Here is a 20,654-nt window from a genome sequence, read left to right as displayed (position 1 = left end):
AACTCGTGTCAGTACACGGAGGAACAACCACAGTGCCGACACTACATACACATACGTCAATGCGAAAACAATAAACCGCATAGAATACTGAACGCGAATACTCACAAACTTAATCCTGCACGAATTACGGCAGGTAACAGGTGCCCTATATACCCACAGAAATCAAAGCAATTGAAACCAGGTGTGAAAAGGAACACAGACAAAACAACCAGAAAAATAAAAAGGGATCGGTAGCGGCTAGTAAACCGGCGACGCCGAGCGCCACCCGAACAGGGAGAGGAGTTACCTTCGGTAGAAGTCGTGACATGGGGAGAGAGTGAGAGAGGGTTGAGGAGAAGTCTTGAAGCACTAGACATCTTGTTATGACATGCATTATCTGAATTAGGTCCACAGAATTACAGTGCATTTGGATAGTAATTCAGACTGCTTCACTTTTTCCACATTTTGTTATGTTACAGCCTTATTCTAAAATTGATTAAACCATTTTTCCCTCGTCAATCGACACACAATTACACAATCCCTGCTGCTGAAAAACATCCCCACAGCATGATTCTGCCACCACCATGCTTCACCGTAGGGATGGTTCCAGGTTTCCTCCAGACATGACGCTTGGCATTCAGGACAAAGAGTTGAATCTTGGTTTTATCAGACCAGATAATCTTGTTTTTCCGATTGCTCAGTTTGGCCGGGCGGCAAGCATTAAGAAGAGTCTTTGTGGTTCCAAACTTCTTCCATTTAAGAATGATGGAGGCCACCGTGTTCTTGGGAACCTTCAATGCTGCAGAAAGTTTTTGGTACCCTTCCCCAGATCTGTGCCTCGACACAGTCCTGTCTCAGAGCTCTACGGATAATTCCTTCGACCTCATGACTTGTTTTTTCATCTGACATGCACTGTCAACTGTAGGACCTTGTATAGACAAGTGTGTGCCTTCCAAAATAATGTCCAATCAATTTAATTTACCACAGGTGGACTCCAATCAAGTTATAGAAACATCTCAAGGATGATCAATGGAAACAGGATGCACCTGATCTCAATTTCGAGTCTCATAGCAAATGGTCTGAATACTTATTGCTGAGAATAAAATTTAAAAAATTATTAGAATAAGGCTGTAACACAAAATGTGGAAAAAGTCAAGGGGTCTGGATACTTTCTGAAGGCACTGTATAATAATGAATATGATCAAATCCATATCAATGATAACACAACAAGGGAGGCCTTGAAATGCAAAATTATTGTGGTTCTTGAAGTATTCTTAGGATATTATGATTCTATGGTTATTAGGTTGAATATAGGCTACACGATTGATGATTTTTTCCACAATGTCTTTTTCCACAATGTTGGCCTTCAAATGTGTTTTCTATAGACCCACACAGTAATTGTCGGATTGTCGGAAACAGATTTGAACTTAAATCGCCAAAGATGTCTAATTCTGTAGCATATACTAGAAGAACATTTCAAAGTATGTAATACAGCCAAATTTGTCTTTCTAATCTCAAACTTGAGCAGAATAGAACTATTACATTTTGAGAAATAGTACTCATGCAAGAGGCGCATCTCCACACTTCGCACTAGAAACTTTTTCCATGACTAAAACCATATTTAATCTATCAAATTGACTCCACTGTTCGACTACTTAGCCTAAAAGTTAGCTCACATGTTTCAGGGTATGTTAATGGGAGAGAAGAAGGGAAGAAGGCAGGAGCAGCAGCATGCCGCGTGAGGTGAGCGTTGACAGGGTCACCAGCTACAACTCAGGACAACATAATTGGAGCCGCCAATTAATTACCTCGTACACCTGCACATTGACTCGGTACTGGTAGCACTTGTATATAGCCAAGTTATCGTTACTCATTATCGTTACTCATTATTGTATTTATTATAACTTTTATTTTGACATGTTTTACTTTTCTATAATTTCTCTATTTTCTTTCTCTCTGCATTAATGGTAAGGGAAGAAGTCCCTGAACCAATAGTTGGTTGTATTAACAAAAGTAATATGGGGTGGAAGCTATTGGAGTTCTAAGGAAGAATTTTTTATTTAAAGCCCATTTGCATTCATAGAAAATAACCAAAATCATAAAATATTAACTAATTGCCGTAGATTGTATCAATAACAGTTGGCAGTATTCAGGCCAAAAAGATCATCAAGGACATCAACCACCCGAGCCATGGCCTGTTCACCCCGTTATCATCCAGAAGGCGAGGTCAGTACAGGTACAACAAAGCTGGCTTCTATATCAAGGCCATCACACTGTTAAATAGCCATCACTAGCCGGCTTCCACCAAGTACCCTGACCTTGTTTTTTTACGAAACTGAACAGCAAAAACAAGGGGTGTAACTTGTTCGCTATCGTCAGCTGATTTAGAATATGATATTTCTATCATCTTGGCATGTTCCTCGAAGAGGTATTGACAAGAAAAGTCTGAATCTTTAATATTAAGCCAGTGGTGTGTATTCATGGATGCCAAGGGAAGCCAGGCTTCCCCCAAAAATGTTTCAATAATTAAAAAATAAATCATATAAAATGTTTCATTCGTGTCTGTTTCATAAAATCAACACCCCTCTCTGTATGTGTAGCCCATCTATCTGATGCTGTCTGGTCAAAAATAGTATGACATTGTTGACACCTGTAGCATTGAATGCAAGGGAAGCCAGCAGCATTTGGCATTCCTTGATTTAAAAAAAAAGTGTAATAGCCAATCAGCGTTGACCTAAACCAGAGAGTAAGAGGAAGCGAGAGGCCCAACTCGGAGGAAAATCTTTCTGTCTGTCCCACGTTTAGCAACCAACCGTACAATCTAATCCGACTGTAAAATATCCTTGTCGTCATTTTCACGCAAAGATGTGTATTTATCAATGTGAATGTGATCGTTTGGTGTGGACAAATCCCAAGTCTGCCCTGAGCTGGGTGTACACAGTTTTACAGGTGAACAAGTGGTGCTGGTTTTGGAATACATGATAAAATAGAACTTGATTGTCAAAGTACATAGACTAATAACTGGGTTTGATAAGTAAACAAGATTAGGGACCAATCAGAGAGCAGGGCTATGATGATGTCATTATGAAAGGACCAATCACAGAGCAGTTTTGACAATGTCATTATCACATAAATATAATGAATCTGTCTTTATTTCAGTTAAAATCAACAGACATAGTAAACAAACAGCAAAATGTGTGTATATCTAAAGACAACTTGGATAGAGTATAATGCACTGAAAAGTGACAGCCTACTATGGGGGTAATATTTTTAGGGTGGATGTAACCCATCTATAGATGTGGCCTCTGTCTGTGCAGTAGGCTGTTAGCACAGGGCAGGCAGGAGAACTGTTGAGGGTTCTGGATGCACTGGAGGATCATCAGAGTTCTGTGAGGAGACATGAAGATTCAAAATAACAATGTGCACTCTACCGTGTTTAGGGTTCTGTTCACTTTCCCAAAATTCCCAAGTTTTCCAGAAACTCTGTTACTCTGTCGATCCCGCAGAGGCACGGGAGCATGGCGACCTAAAGCACTGGAGAGAGCATACATGACATTACCCCCACCCCGGCGTGAGGCTCTAGCAGGCTGAGGCCTCCTAGGTAACGCCGGTTCTGACTCCCGGACCAGACATCACCTCAACACAAAAACTAAAAAAACTCTCTGATGCTTCCCTTTGGTGAGGCGTCATTCTGTAACGTGTGCGCTGGGAGTCGGAAAGCAAGTTCAGGGAGTGAACAATTTAATAAATTAACGAAACATAATACAAACCAAGAAACACAAACAACGCACAGACATGAAACTGAAACAGAAACAACGACACCTGGGGAAGGAGCCAAAGGGAGTGACATATATAGAGCAGGTAATCAGGGAAGTGATGGAGTCCAGGTGAGTGTCATTATGTGCTGATGCGCGTAACGATGGTGACAGGTGTGGCCATAATGAGCAGCTTGGTGACCTAGAGGCCGGACAGGGAGCACACATGACAATCAGTGGTAGTCTGGACGTTTTAAAATTGCTTTGGTGTTGGTAGCTTTTACGGTTTTGGCGCTAGAGGTTCCAGCAGATGGCAAATAATAATAATAAGTATGAACAGTTTCTAAAGTTTGCTTTGCTTTCAGCAAGCATACCTAATAAGCAGGAATACTCAGGATTTCTGGAAAACTAGAAAGTTACCGAAATGTTCAAAACAAATTGTGTTTTAGTGAAGGAGGAAGTTATGTATAGGTGATGTGACTTACAGGTCACTGTCTGTGCAGGTCCAGCGGAACCCTCTGGTCTGTAGGACATTGATCAAATCCACAATGGAACCCTGAGTGCAGGATTCTCTAAAGGAGGAGAGAATGAGGATACATAAAGTACATAGCATACAGTTTTTCTAAAGGTTGGTGTATTGTAAACAAACCGTTTGTATCTGATGCAACTTGACAATAACGTAATTTGCATGACATTTGCATAGATAAACTTATTTTGTGTTGATATTGAAAGATATGCCCAGTTCGTAACTTGGGTGTTTACCTAGGGTTTGTTCCAAATGGCACCCTATTCCCAATGTGGTGCATTACTCTTGACCAGGGCCCAACAGGCTCTATGTAGGGAATAGAGTGCTATTTGGGACGCATTCCCAGTCATTCTCACATGAAGGGTCCCTCCAGGTTGGCCACCACCTTGATGTTGACATGATCCACCATTCTGGGATTCAGGCTGTCCAGCTCTACACCCCCAAACATGCTAGAACAAGATGAAAAGGACCAGAGTGAAACAATCACTACCCCTGTTAGACCACTATGTACTGTCAGTGGCTGTCACGTCTTCGCCTTACCTTTTCCTGTTGAAAGCATTCTCTATGGATCCATTGAGCAGCACTGTGATGTTGCCACATGCCGCTGCAGCAAACTGGCAAACATACAGAGGTGAGGCCATCATAGCCAGACATAGTCCACAATATACAGTAGACATGTCATGCAGTCACCCAGTATCACAAAATCACAAGGCATATCCCTACCACAAAAATATTGCCGTGAGATTAGTGGCATTCATGTCATTTAGGCTACCATTTTGTGAGTGAGCTTACGTTTTGTGAGGCTTGTCTCCACAAGGAATAGACAGGATGGTGAACACACGTTGACCAGTCTGGGCAAGAGTTGAAATCAAAGCCTAACAAAGAGAAACACATGAAGGAGCTTCATAAGCGAGAGACAGCCATTTTTTTTACATAGAACAACCACCACAGAGACAAAGTCAATGACATCTGCTGTGAAGATTACATTATCCTTCAAAAAAAAAAGCTAAGTCATTCTCCTTGTTTGATTCGTGTGCAGAGCAGGGGGGAGGGTCTCTCCGGTGCAAAATTGGAAGAGTTTACCACAGAGATGGGGGTGTAACACATGGTGTTGTGGTACAGCTGCGCTACATGACACCCTATGTGTGCGATATCCCCACTCTGTCTAAACTTCCTGTATGCACTGACCCAAACATTACATCTGTGGTCAACCACAGAGCCCCAGCCTGTCATAATTGTGACCTCTCTCCAAATCAGGGGCTTTGGAGTGATGGCTTGGCGCCCACTGGAACAACTGTTCCTTCAGTTCTTTTGGGAACAATGTGAAGAGGGGAATCATAACTCTCTCTCTCTCTCTCTCTCTCTCTCTCTCGCCCTTTCTCTCTCAGATCATGATGAATCCTACCTCTGTCTTTCTCTTCCTGTCCGCACCAGATGAGGTCATTGAACATGTATCCCACCAGCGTGTCCTCCAGGGTCCAGAAACGACGTGTTACAGCTGCATAGCTGTGTATCAGCTCCCTGGTCTTACTCCAGAACAGCAACTACAAAAACCACGAGGGCAACAAGCACAAACCAGATACTAGATCTCAGAGGAATCATACAGTAGATACTCAAGAAATCAAAGATACTCAAAAACACAACACAGTCAGTTACATCCTCAGAGGATTCAGGGCCCGTACTCATAAATTGTCACAGGGTAGGAATGCTGATCTAGGATCAGGTCCCACCTGTCTCGGATAAGAATCCAGAGCTGCCATGGTGATACTCACCTTACCACATGTCAGAGTCTGTGGTGTGGCATGGAACATCCTTTTGTAGTCCTTAACCTTCACATTACAGCGAGACTTCCTCATTACAGCCTCCTCAAACTCCCTCCAGATCTCCTCACAGTCATAGCTACAGTAACACACACAGCACTTTTACCTACAGCACCAGTCAAAAGTTTGGACACACCTACTCATTCCAGGGTTTTCCTTTATTTTTTACTATTTTCTACATTGTAGAATAATAGCGAAGACATCAAAACTATGAAATAACACATATGGAATCATGTACCATGAAATAACACATGAAATCATGTAGTAACCAAAAAAGTGTAAAACAAATCAAAATATATTTAATATTTGAGAGTCTTCAAAGTAGCCACCCTTTGCCTTGATGACAACTTTGCACACTCTTGGAATTCTCTCAACCAGCTTCATGAGGTAATCACCTGGAATGCATTTCAATTAACAGATCTGCCTTGTTAAAAGTTAATTTGTGGAATTTATTTCCTTTTTAATGCTTTTGAGCTGAGTTGTGTTGTGACAAGGTAGAAGTGGTATACAGAATATAGCCCTATTTGGTAAAAGACCAAGTTCTGGCAAGAACAGCTCAAATAATCAATGAGAAATGACAGCCAAACATAAGACATGATGGTCAGTCAAGCCATAAAATTCCAGGATCTTTAAAGTTTCTTCAAGTGCAGTCACAAAAAACATCAAGCTCAATGATGAAACTGATTCGCATGAGGACAGGAAAGGAAGACCCAGAGTTACCTCTGCTGCAGAGGATAAGTTCATTTGAGTTAACTGCACCTTAGATTGCAGCCCAAATAAATGCTTCACAGAGTTCAAGTAACAGACACCTCTCAACATCAACTGTTCAGAGGAGACTGCATCAATCAGGCCCTCGTGGTCGAATTGATGCAAAGAAACCACTGCTAAAGGATACCAATAATAAGAAGAGACTTGCTTGGGCCAAGAAACACGAGCAATGGACATTAGACCGGTGGAAATCTGTCCTTCGGTCTGATGAGTCCAAATTTGAGATTTTTGGTTCCAACTGCCTTGTCTTTCTGAGACACAGAGTAGGTGAACGGATGATCTCTGCATGTGAGGTTCCCACCGTGAAGCATGGAATAGGAAGTGTGATGGTGTGGAGGTTCTTTGCTGGTGACACTGTCAGTGATATATTTACAATTAAAGCACACAGTGTTCTGCAGTGATATGCCATCCCATCTGGTTGGCGCTTAGTGGGACTATCATTTGTTTTTCAACAGGACAATGACTCAACATACCTCCAGGCTGTGTAAGGGCTAATTGACCAAGAAGGATTGTGATGGAGTGCTGCATCAGATGACCTGGCCTCCACAATCACCTGACCTCAACCCAATTGAGAAGGTTTGGGATGAGTTGGACCGCAGAGTGAAGGAAAAGCAGCTCAGCATATGTGGGAACTCCTTCAAGACTATTGGAAAAGCATTCCAGGTGAAGCTGGTTGAGAAGAATCTAGGTGAAGCTGGTACTTTGAAGAATCTAAAATTTATTTGTTTGGATACTACATGATTCCTTATGTGTTTTTATAGTTTTGATGTCTTCACTATTATTCTACAATGTAGAAAATAGTACAAATAAAGAAAACCCTTGAATGAGTAGGTGTGTCCAAACTTTTGACTGGTACTGTATATCTAATCATAGATAACATTTTTTTAAATATGTCATGTTGAGAGCATGTTGCATATAATGAAATAAGATCCCTTACAAAAAAATCACACAAAATTCACGTAATCACATGATCTCATGTGATTTTATGTGACTTTAATGTGATAACATGTCACAACATGATCCCATGTGAAATAAATGGACAACATGGGGATGCAAAAAACATGTGATGACATGAAACTACACATGTCATTTGAACACATGTGATAACCCAGGTGTTAAATGCCATTGAGAATATTTTGCTTTAAAATGCTTAATTTACATTAATTCAATTTAAACAGTCATAGTCCCCTGCAGGTTTTAGTTAGATTCTGGTTTGTTCCAGGGCCATCCCCAAGAACATTTTTAAAACATAGTGTCATGGTCCTCTTGATTACTTGGGACTTAACTGCACAAACTTTTGGTTGCAACCTGAAGTACCTGCTGCGTCACCAGGTCTGTGGACATAAAGGAGATTGGCTGTACATATTGCCTAGAATACATTTTTGCACTTTTCTTAAGTATATACAATAATTTGAATGTCTAATTTCTATAAAATTACATTATGCTGCTCTATTCTGATTTCAATTAGTGTAAAAAACATAGTTTTATTTTGAACTGTGACCACACTTGGGACCCAGCCTTAACTAGGATTTGAACTTAATTAAAACCTGCTGCATGTCCTTCCATTCCACCAATATTTGCAAATGTGTATATATATATATATATATATATATTTTTTTTTTTTTAAATATCACATTTACATAGGTTTTCAGACCATTTACTCCACACTTTTTAATGCACATGTGGCAGAGATTACAGCCAGACAGGATTGGGTTGAGGCACATATCTGGGAAGGGTACCAAAACATTTCTGCAGCATTGAAGGTCCCCAAGAACACAGTGGCCTCCATCATTCTTAAATGGAAGAAGTTTGTAATCACCAAGACTCCTCCTGGAGCTGGCCACCTGGCCAAAGTGAGCAACCGAGGGAGAAGGGCCTTGGTCAGGGAGGTGAGCAAGAACCCGGTGGTCACTCTGACAGAGCTCCAGAGTTCCTATGTGGATATGGGAGAACCTTCCAGAAAGACAATCATCTCTGCAGCACTCCACCAATCAGGCTTTTATGGTAGAGTGCCAGACGGATGCCACTCCTCAGTAAAAGGCACATGACAGCCGGCTTAGAGTTTGCCAAAAGGCACCTAAAGGACTCTCAGACCATGAGAAACAAGATTCTCTGGTCTGATGAAACCAAGATTGAACTCTTTGGCCTGAATGCCAAGCATCACATCTGGAGGAAACCTGGCACCATCCCTACGAGTGAAGCATTGTCGTGGCAGCATCATGCTGTGGGGATGATTTTCAGCAGCAGGGACTGGGAGACTCGTCAGGATCGAGGCAAAGATGAATGGAGCAAAGTACAGAGAGATCCTTGATGAAAACCTGCTCCAGAGCGCTTAGGACCTCAGACTGGGGTGAAGGTTCACCTTCCAACAGGACAACAACTCTAAGCACACAGCGAAAACAACGGAGGAGTGGCTTCGGGACAAGTTTTTGAATGTCCTTGAGAGGCCCAGCCAGATCCCGGACTTGAACCCGATCGAACATCTCTGTAGAGACCTGAAAATAGCTGTGCAGCAACACTCCCCATTCAGCATGACAGAGCTTGACAGGATCTGCAGAAAAGAATGGGAGAAACTCCCCAAATATTGGTGTGCCAAGCTCGTAGTATCATACCCAAGAAGACACAAGGCTGTAATCGCTGCCAAAGGTGCTTCAACAAAGTATTGAGTAAAGGGTATGAATACTTATGTAAATGTGATATTTTGTGTTTTTTATTATTTAATTTTTGCAAAAATTAAAAAATAAACCGTTTTTGCTTTTTCCTTGTTGGGTATTGTGCATAGATTGATTAGGGGGAAAATTAAAATGTAATTCATTTTTAAATAAGGCTGTAACGTAACAAAATGTGGAAAAAGTTAAGGGGTCTGAAAACTTTCCGAATGCACTGTATATACAAAAGGTATATGGACACCCCTTCAAATGAGTGGATTTGTCTATTTCAGCCACACTCGTTGCTGACAGGTGTATAAAATCGAGTACAAAGCCATGCAAACATTGGCAGTAGAATGGTCTTACTGAAGAACTCAATGGCTTTCAATGTGGCACTGTCATAGGATGCTACCTTTCCAACCAGTCAGTCCGTCAAATGTTTGCCTTGCTAGAGCTGCCACGGTCAAATATTGGCAAGTAGAATGGCCTTACTGAAGAGCTCAGGGACATTCAACATGGCACTGTCACAGGATGCCACCTTTCCAACAAGTCTGTTCAGCTGGAATGGTGTAAAGCTCGCCGCCATTGGACTATGGAGCAGTGGAAACACCTTCTCTGGAGTGATGAATCTGGCAGTCGGTCGGGTTTGGCGGATGCATAGTGCCAACTGTAAAGTTTGGTGGAGGAGGAATAAGGGTCTGGGGCAGTTTTTCATGGTTCGGGCTAGGCCCCTTAGTTCCAGTGAAGGGAAATCTTAACGCTATTGCACAGAATGACATACTAGACGATTCTGTGCTTCCAAATTTGTGGCAACAGTTTGGGGAAGGCCCTTTCCTGATTCAGCATGACAATGGCCCTGTGCGAGGTCAATTCAAGAAATGGTTTGTCAAGATTGGTGTGGAAGAACTTGACTGGGCTGCACAGAGTCTTGACCTCAACCCCATCGAACACCTTTGGGATGAATTGGAACGCCGACTGCGAGCCAGGCCTAATCGCCCAACATCAGTGCCCAACCTCACTAATGCTCTTGTAGCTGAATGGAAGCAAGTCCCCGCAGCAATTTTCCAAAATGTAGTGGAGTGCCTTCCCAGAAGAGGGGAGGCTGTTATAGCAGCAAATGGGGGACAAACTCCATATTAATGCAGATGATTTTGGAATGAGATGATTGACTAGCAGGTGTCCACATACTTTTGGTTGTGTAGTGTAGTTGTCCTCGGGCTACACCATAATGCTACCCCAGGGAGTGCTGCTGAGACAACTGTAGACCTTCATTGCAAAACAGTGTGTTTTAATCAATTATTTGGTGACAATATATTTTGTATAGTTTTACCTAAAAAGGATAACTTTAATGTTTCACAATTTTTATTTGTATGAAATTCACTGTTGAGGGTGGTTCTTCCCTTCCTCTGAGAAGCTTCCACTGATTTCACAGCTACACATATGAACTCACATGGTACAGTTCACTACCTTGTAAGTACAATGGGAGGGCAAACTGTAAACGGGGGGAACGAGGGTCCTTTAAAAAAAAAAGACATTTCCTGCAATTCTACCCTTATTATGCCTTTGTTGATTGGTATTTTGAGGGGTATATGGAGGGGTATTTTGAAAATAAGTGGAAGGATAAGTGGAAGACCCCCAATCACAGAGAGAGACATTTTCCGTTTTAAAATGTTATGAGTGAAAGAGAAATTTGCAGTGTTCCATGCAATTCTACATTTTGACAATGGGCAGAGATTGAAATTTTCTGTTTTAATGCTGATCTCATATTATTCTTCACATTTTGCCATGAGGATGAGAAAATATTGCAGTTTTAAAGTGACTGGCCAGTGAAAATCTCACTTTTAAAAGTTCATATTCTGTTAACTCACACCCAAATAATGACTTACCCTTTTTTCGCATTTGTGGCCAAAGCATACATTTGAGAAAAAACACTTGATAAAAAACCCCATCTCAAATAGACCATTTAAAAACTACTTGCTATTTCCTCATAGAGGATGATGTCATCCTCCTGAGGAGGATGAGCTGGCCTATCAGTGGTCTACTTGCATTAATATCTTTAATGACCGGTATACACCCTCACCATTCTGTTGTTGTGGTATGCCCACAGCATTCCAACACAGAAAAGTTACTTTTTAACATACATAATTTAAAAAAATGTGGAGGTAAAACAATTTAACTTATATTAAGGATTAATTAATTGTAGGTCATATTTCATAGAAATCGGGAAACACTGGACAGTTACTTTAAAGGTCTATTTTTGCCCCCCAAAAAAGAATAATGGCTTTAAACTGTATAACTGATCAATGCACCATCATACCAGGTCATTTAATGCTTAAAAAAGGTATGAATAAGATATTTGGCTACAGAAGTGCAATTTCTTACCGATCTCTCTAGCTTTCGTCTTCATCCAAAACCAAATCCTGTGAAATGACCTCAACACACACTGGAGGAGAAACTGGCTAGCTACGAGTAGCTATCTTAGCTAACGAACTACCTACGTCGGTCGTGGCGTGCATGAGGATTGTTTTTTGTGCCCAAAAAGCGACCATTAAAGCTAAGCTCTACACATTTTGCCATTGCTTATGACTTGTTCATATGCTATCTGGGGTGACCCTGACCTCCAGCGCCCCCCTATCCAATTATACAGGTAATGGAGGTGCTGCAGCAATCCCTGGTTGTGATGGACAAAGTGGAAGAATTTGTGTTGTTGCAATAAAAAACTATTAAACCATTTTTTCAATATCGATTTAAATGATAATGTGATTGAGGTAGGGGAGAGAAAAAAACATGAGATATTTATAAACGGCTCCCATTCTGCATTGAGACTCAACTATTCAGTTGGGGGGGGGGGTCTGGAGTCGGACACGAGCTCTGCTGCACTATAAGGCAGCCCCCCACACCTCTCTGATTCAGACACATTTTATCTGAATACATTCAGTTGTACAACTGACTAACCTGTCAATATACAGTCATAACACTGTCGTGACACATATTTAGGCCTGTTGTGACATGTATTATTTTAAGGCTGGTTATGACACCTACATAAGAGTGTTAAAACCCACAAAGCCTCCCACGATAGTTATTTTATGTCTGGTTATGACACCTACATAAGAGTGTCAAATCCCACAAGACCTACCACACAAGGCGAAGCATTGCAGATTACACCATAGCCTACTTGAAAACTTAATGTGTATGTTATATAACATTTTCTGAAATGTACCATATTAAATTATTGTAATTGTGCACACATTGATGTCAGACATGTACCTACTGTACCCCAATGCTCTGTTGCTGATGACTGGGATGAATGCAGGAGTAAATTTTAGGAGCAGGACAAGACACTATCTTTGAGTGATGACTGACATATGGCCATGCTCGTGATAGGCCTATCTGGTTTATATGATTATGGTGGTCATAATTCTTGACAGAATCAAGTAAAATGACACAGGATGGTCATAATACTTCATGACAGTGTCATAAAGTGTATTTTCTACAAGTTATTTAAGCAATAAGGCCCAAGGGCGCGCACGCACACACACAGTCCAACTCCCAGAGAAAGGGAGTATAATGTGGGATTATCTGTCACAGGAAGTCGTGCAGAGCCCAAAGCTTTATGATGCACTACCAATTACACTGCCTCCTTTAAACTTTTATGATCGAAGACATCGGTTACCTCTGTTTTCACGCCCTGATTAGATTTATGATTAGAGGAAATGGATGGATCGCAGTGTCCAAAAGGGTGCTAGATGTAGCAGTGTTGTAATTCCTCATTAAGTCTCACGCATTATGTTGCTAACCCATCACTCTCTAACAGGAGGGAGTGCATTCATCTTAGCTGTGACATATTCGTTCTCAACAAGTACAGAGACATCACTCATGCTTCTCCAATACAGCCCTCTCTCTCTGCCTGTGAGGCTATGACAGACATGGTAGGACATTAAAACTAGTTTTTCAACCACTCCACAAATGTATTTTTAACAAACTATCATTTTGGCAAGTCGGTTAGGACATCTACTTACAGAAGTAATTATTCCAAAAACTTATAATTCACTGTATCACAATTCCAGTGGGTCATAAGTTTACATATACTAAGTTGACTGTGCCTTTAAACAGCTTGGGAAATTCCAGAAAATGATGTCATGGCTTTAGAAGCTTCTGATAGGCTAATTGACATCATTTGAGTCATTTGAGTCAATTGGAGGTGTACCTGTATTTCAAGGCCTACCTTCAAACTCAGTTTCTCTTTGCTTGATATCATGGTAAAAAGAAAAGAAAGAAATCAGCCAAACCTCAGAAAAAAAATAGTAGACTTACAAGTCTGGTTCATCCTTGGGAGCAATTTTCAAACGTCTGAAGGTACCATGTTCATCTGTACAAACAATAGTACGCAAGTATAAACACCATGGGACCACGCAGCCGTTATACCGCTCAGGAAGGAGACACGTTCGGTCTCCTAGAGATGAACGTACTTTGGTGCAAAAGGTGCAAATCAATCCCAGAACAACAGCAAAGGACCTTGTGAGGATGCTGGAAGAAACAGGTACAAAAGTTGTTGGAATGAGACCAAGGTGCAGCGTGGTGCAGCGTGGTTGGCAAACATCTTACTTTTATTTAAAATGAACACCAAAAATCCAACAAAATACAAAAACGAGGGTAAAGTTCGGCAGGCTATAGAGCAACTAACAAAATCAAGATCCCACATCTGAAAGGGGGAAAGGGCTGCCTAAGTATGATCCCCAATCAGAGACAACAATAAACAGCTGCCTCTGATTGGGATCCATACTAGGCCAACAAAGACCTAACCAAATAGAGAATAAAAAAGGCTCTCTAAGGTCAGGGCGTGACAATATCAACAGTGAAACGAGTCCAATATTGACATAACCTGAAAGGCCGCTCAGCAAGGAAGAAGCCACTGCTCCAAAACCGCCATGAAAAGCCAGACTATGGTTTGCAACTGCACATGGGGACAAAGATTGTACTTCTTGGGAAAATGTCCTCTGGTCTGATGAAGCAAAAATAGAACTGTTTGGCCCTAATGACCACCGTTATGTTTGGAGGAAAAGGGGGGAGGCTTGCGAACCGAAGAACATCATCCCAACAGGGAAGCACGGGGTTGGCAGCATCATGTTGTGGGGGTGCTTTGCTGCAGGAGGGACTGGTGCACTTCACAAAATAGATGGCATCATGAGGCAGGAAAATTATGTGGATATATTGAAGCAACATCTCAAGACTTCAGTCAGGAAGTTAAAGCTTGGTCGCAAGTGGGTGTTCCAAATGGACAATGACCCCAAACATACTTCCAAAGTTGTGGCAAAATGACTTAAGGACAACAAAGTCAAGGTATTGGAGTGGCCATCACAAAGCCCTGACCTCAATCCTATAGAACATTTGTGGGCAGAACTGAAAAAATGCGTGCGAGCAAGAAGACCTACAAATCTGACTCAGTTACACCAGCTCTGTCAGAAGGAATGGGCCAAAATTCACCCAACTTATTGTGGGAAGCTTGTGGAAGGCTACCCGAAATTTGATCCAAGTTAAACAATTTAAAGGCAATGCTACCAAATACTAATTGGGTGTATGTGAACTTCTGACCCACTGGGAATGTGATGAAAGAAATAAAAGCTGAAATAAATCAATCTCTCTGCTATTATTCTGACATTTCACATTCTTAAAATAAAGTGATGATCTTAACTGACCTAAGACAGGGAATTTTTGCTCTGATTAAATGTCAAGAATTGTGAAACCCTGAGTTTATATGCATTTGGCTAAGCTGTATGTAAACTTCCGACTTCAACTGTATATATGCATTCGTGAAATGGTAGGTGCTTTGTGTTTGTTTTGCATGGCCAGTGATGTGATCGATTCGCGGTACAATTACATCGGAGTGGAAGGTGGCGAGATGACATGTCCTTTTAACAAATTGACTTCTGGTTTCACATGAGGTTATTGTCATTCATTGTACGTTTGTACGTATTGCGCAATTCTTTTAGCTACTGTAACCTTGTTTTCAGACTTGCTTCAAAGTTTGCCTGCTTTGATAGAGTCATAAGAGTAAAAATTAACCACCATAACTCCGTACCGAAACAGGAAGTACTTTAAAGGCTCATTGCTAGAGGTTGACGAAAACCCACACGCGAAGGATGTATTGACTGTGACTGTGAACCCCGTTTCTTACTCAGTAATGGAGGTACAGTGAAACTTTTATGTTTTATGTTTTATGAGCACTTGCATTGCACCATTGTGATCATTCCAATGAAAATGAAGGGTCAATTAAATGAATAAATCAAGTGTGAACATACTGAAGCAGTTTGCACTCAGCGTTCATGACACTGTCAGCCAATCAGCATTCAGGGCTCGAACCACCCAGTTTATAATTAGACATACCACAGCATTATTGAATACGCGTTTCTGATTGGTTAAAATGGAATTCTAGAATGGAAATTAAAACCAGATAACTGGACAGTTCGAAAATATATCGGGGAACCTTGCAATCATGACGCAATAAGCGCCTACACATGCAGACCGTCCTTGCTACAAAGTTACAGAATGCTAAACCAACAACCACACAAAACGGAATAAGATACATTGTAAATGCAGGTCCTACGAGGAACAAACTTTACTAGGAAACTTTCATTGGGGGGGGGGAGCGTCTGATGACTTAACGTGGTGAGTGATGAACAAGAATGTATCTGGTCCCTACTGTTGCAGTCATTACGCAAGTGGCGCTATGCTGTAAAGTACTTCCATGTTTCTAGTTTGACCAGCTGTTATCAGCAACTGATATTTTAAAATTTGGTTGTCATATAGGCAGGTTTGCTAGCAACAAACAATTGTTCAAATTCCTAGCCTAGTGTTGGAAAAACAATGTGATCTCCTCATTATGAAGTGTTGAGTGTTCTGACGAGAAGGAAAACTTTTCTACCTATGCCAGGCATAATCAGCCATTATCAGCTCATTGTTATGGATGTACCCAAATGAATGTCAACAGAAAACAGCTACTTTGCTGTTACTCTACCTGCAAAGGTTGTGACTGTGTTAGCCGTAGCTAGCTGGCTAGCTAACAAGCAAGGGATAAGATCGTTGCCATGGAACATAAAAAAGCGAATGGCTGGGTCGCGTCCATAAATATCGAACTAAACGAACTAATGACTGGGTCCAAAAGATGAGAAAGTATGAATTCACTTATAAAGATGAAAATATCAACAACAACAAAAAAGTATTTCTACCGGTAAAGTAAATGTGTGCTTTCAAATGGTTTTCTTTCTTTCTTTCTCTCTCTCTCTCTCTCTCGGAGGACCTGAGCCCTAGGACCATGCCTCAGGACAACCTGGCATGATGACTCCTTGCTGTCCCCAGTCCACCTGGCCGTGCTGCTGCTCCAGTTTCAACTGTTCTGCCTGTGGCTATGGAACACTGACCTGTTCACCGGACGTGCTACCTGTCCCAGACCTGCTGTTTTCAACTCTCTAGAGACAGCAGAAGCGGTAGAGATACTCTTAATGATTGGCTATGAAAAGCCAACTGACATTTACTCCTGAGGTGCTGACTTGTTGCACCCTCGACAACTACTGTGATTATTATTATTTGACCATGCTGGTCATTTATGAACATTTGAACATCTTGGCCATGTTCTGTTATAATCTCCACCCGGCACAGCCAGAAGAGGACTGGCCACCCCTCACAGCCTGGTTCCTCTCTAGGTTTCTCCCTAGGTTTTGGCCTTTCTATGGAGTTTTCCCTAGCCACTGTGCTTCTACACCTGCATTGCTTGCTGTTTGGGATTTTAGGCTGGGTTTCTGTACAGCACTTTGCGATATCAGCTGATGTAAGAAGGGCTAAATAAATACATTTGATTTGATTTTTCTTTGGCAACTGTAAGCAATTGTATTTTATTGTTAGCCTGCAATACTTTATTATAAAAGATGGCTATTTTGCCTATGTTCCACAAACACATTTTCACATGTGAATCAGGTTATTTTCCACATGTGAAATCAGGTTATTTTCCACATGTGAAATCATGTGGTTTCCCATAAGGGATTCTATGTTAGAAATACATTTGATTTGTCGGTCAAACTGCCTACTTTTTCATGTCTTACCCACACTTTACCTGGAATTAGGCCAAACTAGTGTTATGTAGCTGTAACATCGACCAATCACAATGTGTTTCAGGTTAGGTGTCGTCCCCATTCCAGCTGTCAAACCATCAGTGCAAAACAGGACAATGACAAACCCTGATGAAAGAAAATAACACAAGTACAATACCTCTTTGAATATATTCATCAATGTCTATAAAGGTGTTCTTTCACTCAGGTTATGGAGGTACTATTGAATATAACTCACATAATATGAGCATGTGGAATATGCTAGAGGTCGACGAAGACTTCTGAAAGGTCATGGTGTTCAGAGCTCATGGATGGAGCTCTCCAAGGTACGCCCCAGACCCCTCTTACTTTCAGAGTTAGGCCCTGTCACTGTCAATAGAGAAAGAAATAGTGAGTGAGAGTAACGAAGTGTGTGTATGTGTGTGCACGTGCTTGGTGACATCAATTGACATCAAGAGTGTGAAGTCAATGAAGAGACCAAATCAAATCAAACTTTATTTGAGACATGCCCTGAATACAACAAGTGTAGACTTTACCATGAAATGCTTACTTACAAGCCCTTAACCAAGAGTGCAGTTCAAGAAGAAGAAAATATTTACCAAGTAGGCTAAAATAAAAAGTAATAATAAAAAGTAACACAATAAGAATAACGAGGCTATATACAGGGGGCACCGGTACCGAGTCAGTGTGCAGGGGTACAGGCTAGTTGAGGTAATCTGCACATGTAGGTGGGGGCGAAGACTATGACTATGCATAGGTAACTAACAAACAGCGAATAGCAGCAGTGTACAAGAGAGGGGAGACTCTTATTATAATTTCATGCTCTCTCTTTCTCTCTCTCTGTGTGTTGGTGTTTGCATGCTTGGTGACCTCAAGTGTGAGGTAAAAGAAGAGACAACCCATGTGTTATCCCAAATGTGACTCTAATTATAATTTCACGCTATACTACTAGGAAGCACATTTGTGCAATGGGGGAGAGGTCAACCACTAGAAGTTTGCAGAAAGACATACAAACAGGCCATACATAGTGTCAGGTTAAAAAAAATTGGTAGGTAGTGTAAGATTCTGGTCAGTGTGTGTAATCGTGAGGAGTTGGTGTTGGTAGGGTATGTCGGAGGGTATGACTTTAGTTAGAGATAGGGTTTATGAGTTGGGTTAGTAGAGTAACAGTGTTTACAAGTGGCTGGCAGAGCTCCTTGCGTCTCTCACTACTCTCAAGAGAACACACACTGGGTTTGTTGCCTGTTAAATCTAATCAGCTAAGGGAATGTGGCTGTCTCTTCCCACTGTCTTTGTGTCCTGCCATAAAGGTGGTTGTCTTTCAGATGTTTACAGTAGATGTAAGGGTAAACAGTCCATCAAGCACACACACTGTCTTTGTGTCCTGTCATAAAGGTGGTTGTCTTTCAGATGTTTACAGTAGATGTAAGGGTAAACAGTCCATCAAGCACACACACTGTCTTTGTGTCCTGTCATAAAGGTGGTTGTCTTTCAGATGTTTACAGTAGATGTAAGGGTAAACAGTCCATCAAGCACACACACTGTCTTTGTGTCCTGTCATAAAGGTGGTTGTCTTTCAGATGTTTACAGTAGATGTAAGGGTAAACAGTCCATCAAGCACACACACTGTCTTTGTGTCCTGTCATAAAGGTGGTTGTCTTTCAGATGTTTACAGTAGATGTAAGGGTAAACAGTCCATCAAGCACACACACTGTCTTTGTGTCCTGTCATAAAGGTGGTTGTCTTTCAGATGTTTACAGTAGATGTAAGGGTAAACAGTCCATCAAGCACACACACTGTCTTTGTGTCCTGTCATAAAGGTGGTTGTCTTTCAGATGTTTACAGTAGATGTAAGGGTAAACAGTCCATCAAGCACACACACTGTCTTTGTGTCCTGTCATAAAGGTGGTTGTCTTTCAGATGTTTACAGTAGATGTAAGGGTAAACAGTCCATCAAGCACACACACTGTCTTTGTGTCCTGCCATAAAGGTGGTTGTCTTTCAGATGTTTACAGTAGATGTAAGGGTAAACAGTCCATCAAGCACACACACTGTCTTTGTGTCCTGTCATAAAGGTGGTTGTCTTTCAGATGTTTACAGTAGATGTAAGGGTAAACAGTCCATCAAGCACACACACTCAAAATAAAGGCAGGCATTACTGATTAATGATTTTTTTTTGTTTTGGTCATTTTTTTGTTAAAAGCCAATCATCCATTTTCTTATCACTCATGAAGTAAAGTACAGTTCAAACTCACCAAATCAACACAAATACCTTACCTACGATTAGAATAAATCAACAGGAAACAATAACATGGTAATAAATCAGTAATCATGTCAAACATATTCAATAGAAACACTCAGTCCAAAAACGAATACATAAAAACCAGCCAAAGACCAAGAAGTGCTTACCACTGCATAAGAAGGGACACAAACATTGATGAGTTGATGAACATTTAGCTCCACAACATCTGGATGTCCGTAGGAGTGGTGTTCATTTCCCTCCCTGCACAGTAGCAGTGTCCTGGGGTTGTGCAGTGGACATTACCCTCCTCCCTTGGCAACTAAGAAACCTGAGGGGCTGGGCTCCCAAGACAGACACAGCCCTATCTCAACCCATAGAGCTGGTCTGAGGGAATAAACTAGGCCTTTTCTTGCCACAGACAGATGGCCCGCATGACTCTCATTACAACCGTCTCCACACAGAGGGCAGGAAAAGGACTCTGGGGAAGGACACTTACCATATGCAGGGACAGGGGCGAGCACACACATATCATATGAATACATAAAGATACGATTTTTGAATTTACTTATATTTATTTTAAGGCTGGAAAAGGGGTGGATTGCCAATCAACATACGGTGTGTGCAGTATCACTTAGTGGCCAGGAGATGGTGTTAATTGTCTTGTTTGTATGCGAGTTATGGTTTCAATCCCCATCCCAGCCTTGTACTCTGTTTCAATCATACAGTCGTGGCCAAAAGTTTTGAGAATGACACAGAAATGAGTTTTCACAAAGTCTGCTACCTCAGTTTGTATGATGGAAATTTGCATACTCTC

At 41.3% G+C, this 20,654-nt stretch overlaps 1 protein-coding gene across 1 annotated transcript; it reads right to left on the bottom strand.

Annotated features, from left to right (window-relative positions):
* Positions 1–3,091: 3,091 nt before the first annotated feature.
* Positions 3,092–20,629, bottom strand: LOC109899432 (ADP-ribosyl cyclase/cyclic ADP-ribose hydrolase 1). The gene is made up of 9 exons (XM_020494671.2): positions 17,837–20,629; positions 17,604–17,727; positions 6,033–6,159; positions 5,666–5,804; positions 5,053–5,135; positions 4,801–4,874; positions 4,617–4,709; positions 4,220–4,306; positions 3,092–3,366 (listed from the first exon to the last, which is right to left on the bottom strand). Exons 1-9 carry the CDS (start codon positions 17,889–17,891, stop codon positions 3,270–3,272), a joined length of 879 nt encoding a protein of 292 aa, XP_020350260.1. The 5' UTR covers positions 17,892–20,629; the 3' UTR covers positions 3,092–3,269.
* Positions 20,630–20,654: the final 25 nt, after the last annotated feature.

Source organism: Oncorhynchus kisutch, linkage group LG11 (genome assembly GCF_002021735.2).
Source record: "Oncorhynchus kisutch isolate 150728-3 linkage group LG11, Okis_V2, whole genome shotgun sequence".
NCBI lineage: Eukaryota > Metazoa > Chordata > Actinopteri > Salmoniformes > Salmonidae > Oncorhynchus > Oncorhynchus kisutch.
This window is presented reverse-complemented; position numbering and strand designations above follow the sequence as displayed.

Excerpts from the sequence above, each read along its gene's own strand:
- LOC109899432 (XM_020494671.2), bottom strand. The coding sequence starts at position 17,891 with ATGACCTTTCAGAAGTCTTCGTCGACCTCTAGCATATTCCACATGCTC. Across the intron at positions 6,160-17,603 it reads CTAGTTTGGCCTAATTCCAG|CTATGACTGTGAGGAGATCT; the intron begins GTAAAGTGTGGG and ends GTGTTACTGTAG. Across the intron at positions 4,710-4,800 it reads AATGCTTTCAACAGGAAAAG|CATGTTTGGGGGTGTAGAGC; the intron begins GTAAGGCGAAGA and ends ATCTTGTTCTAG.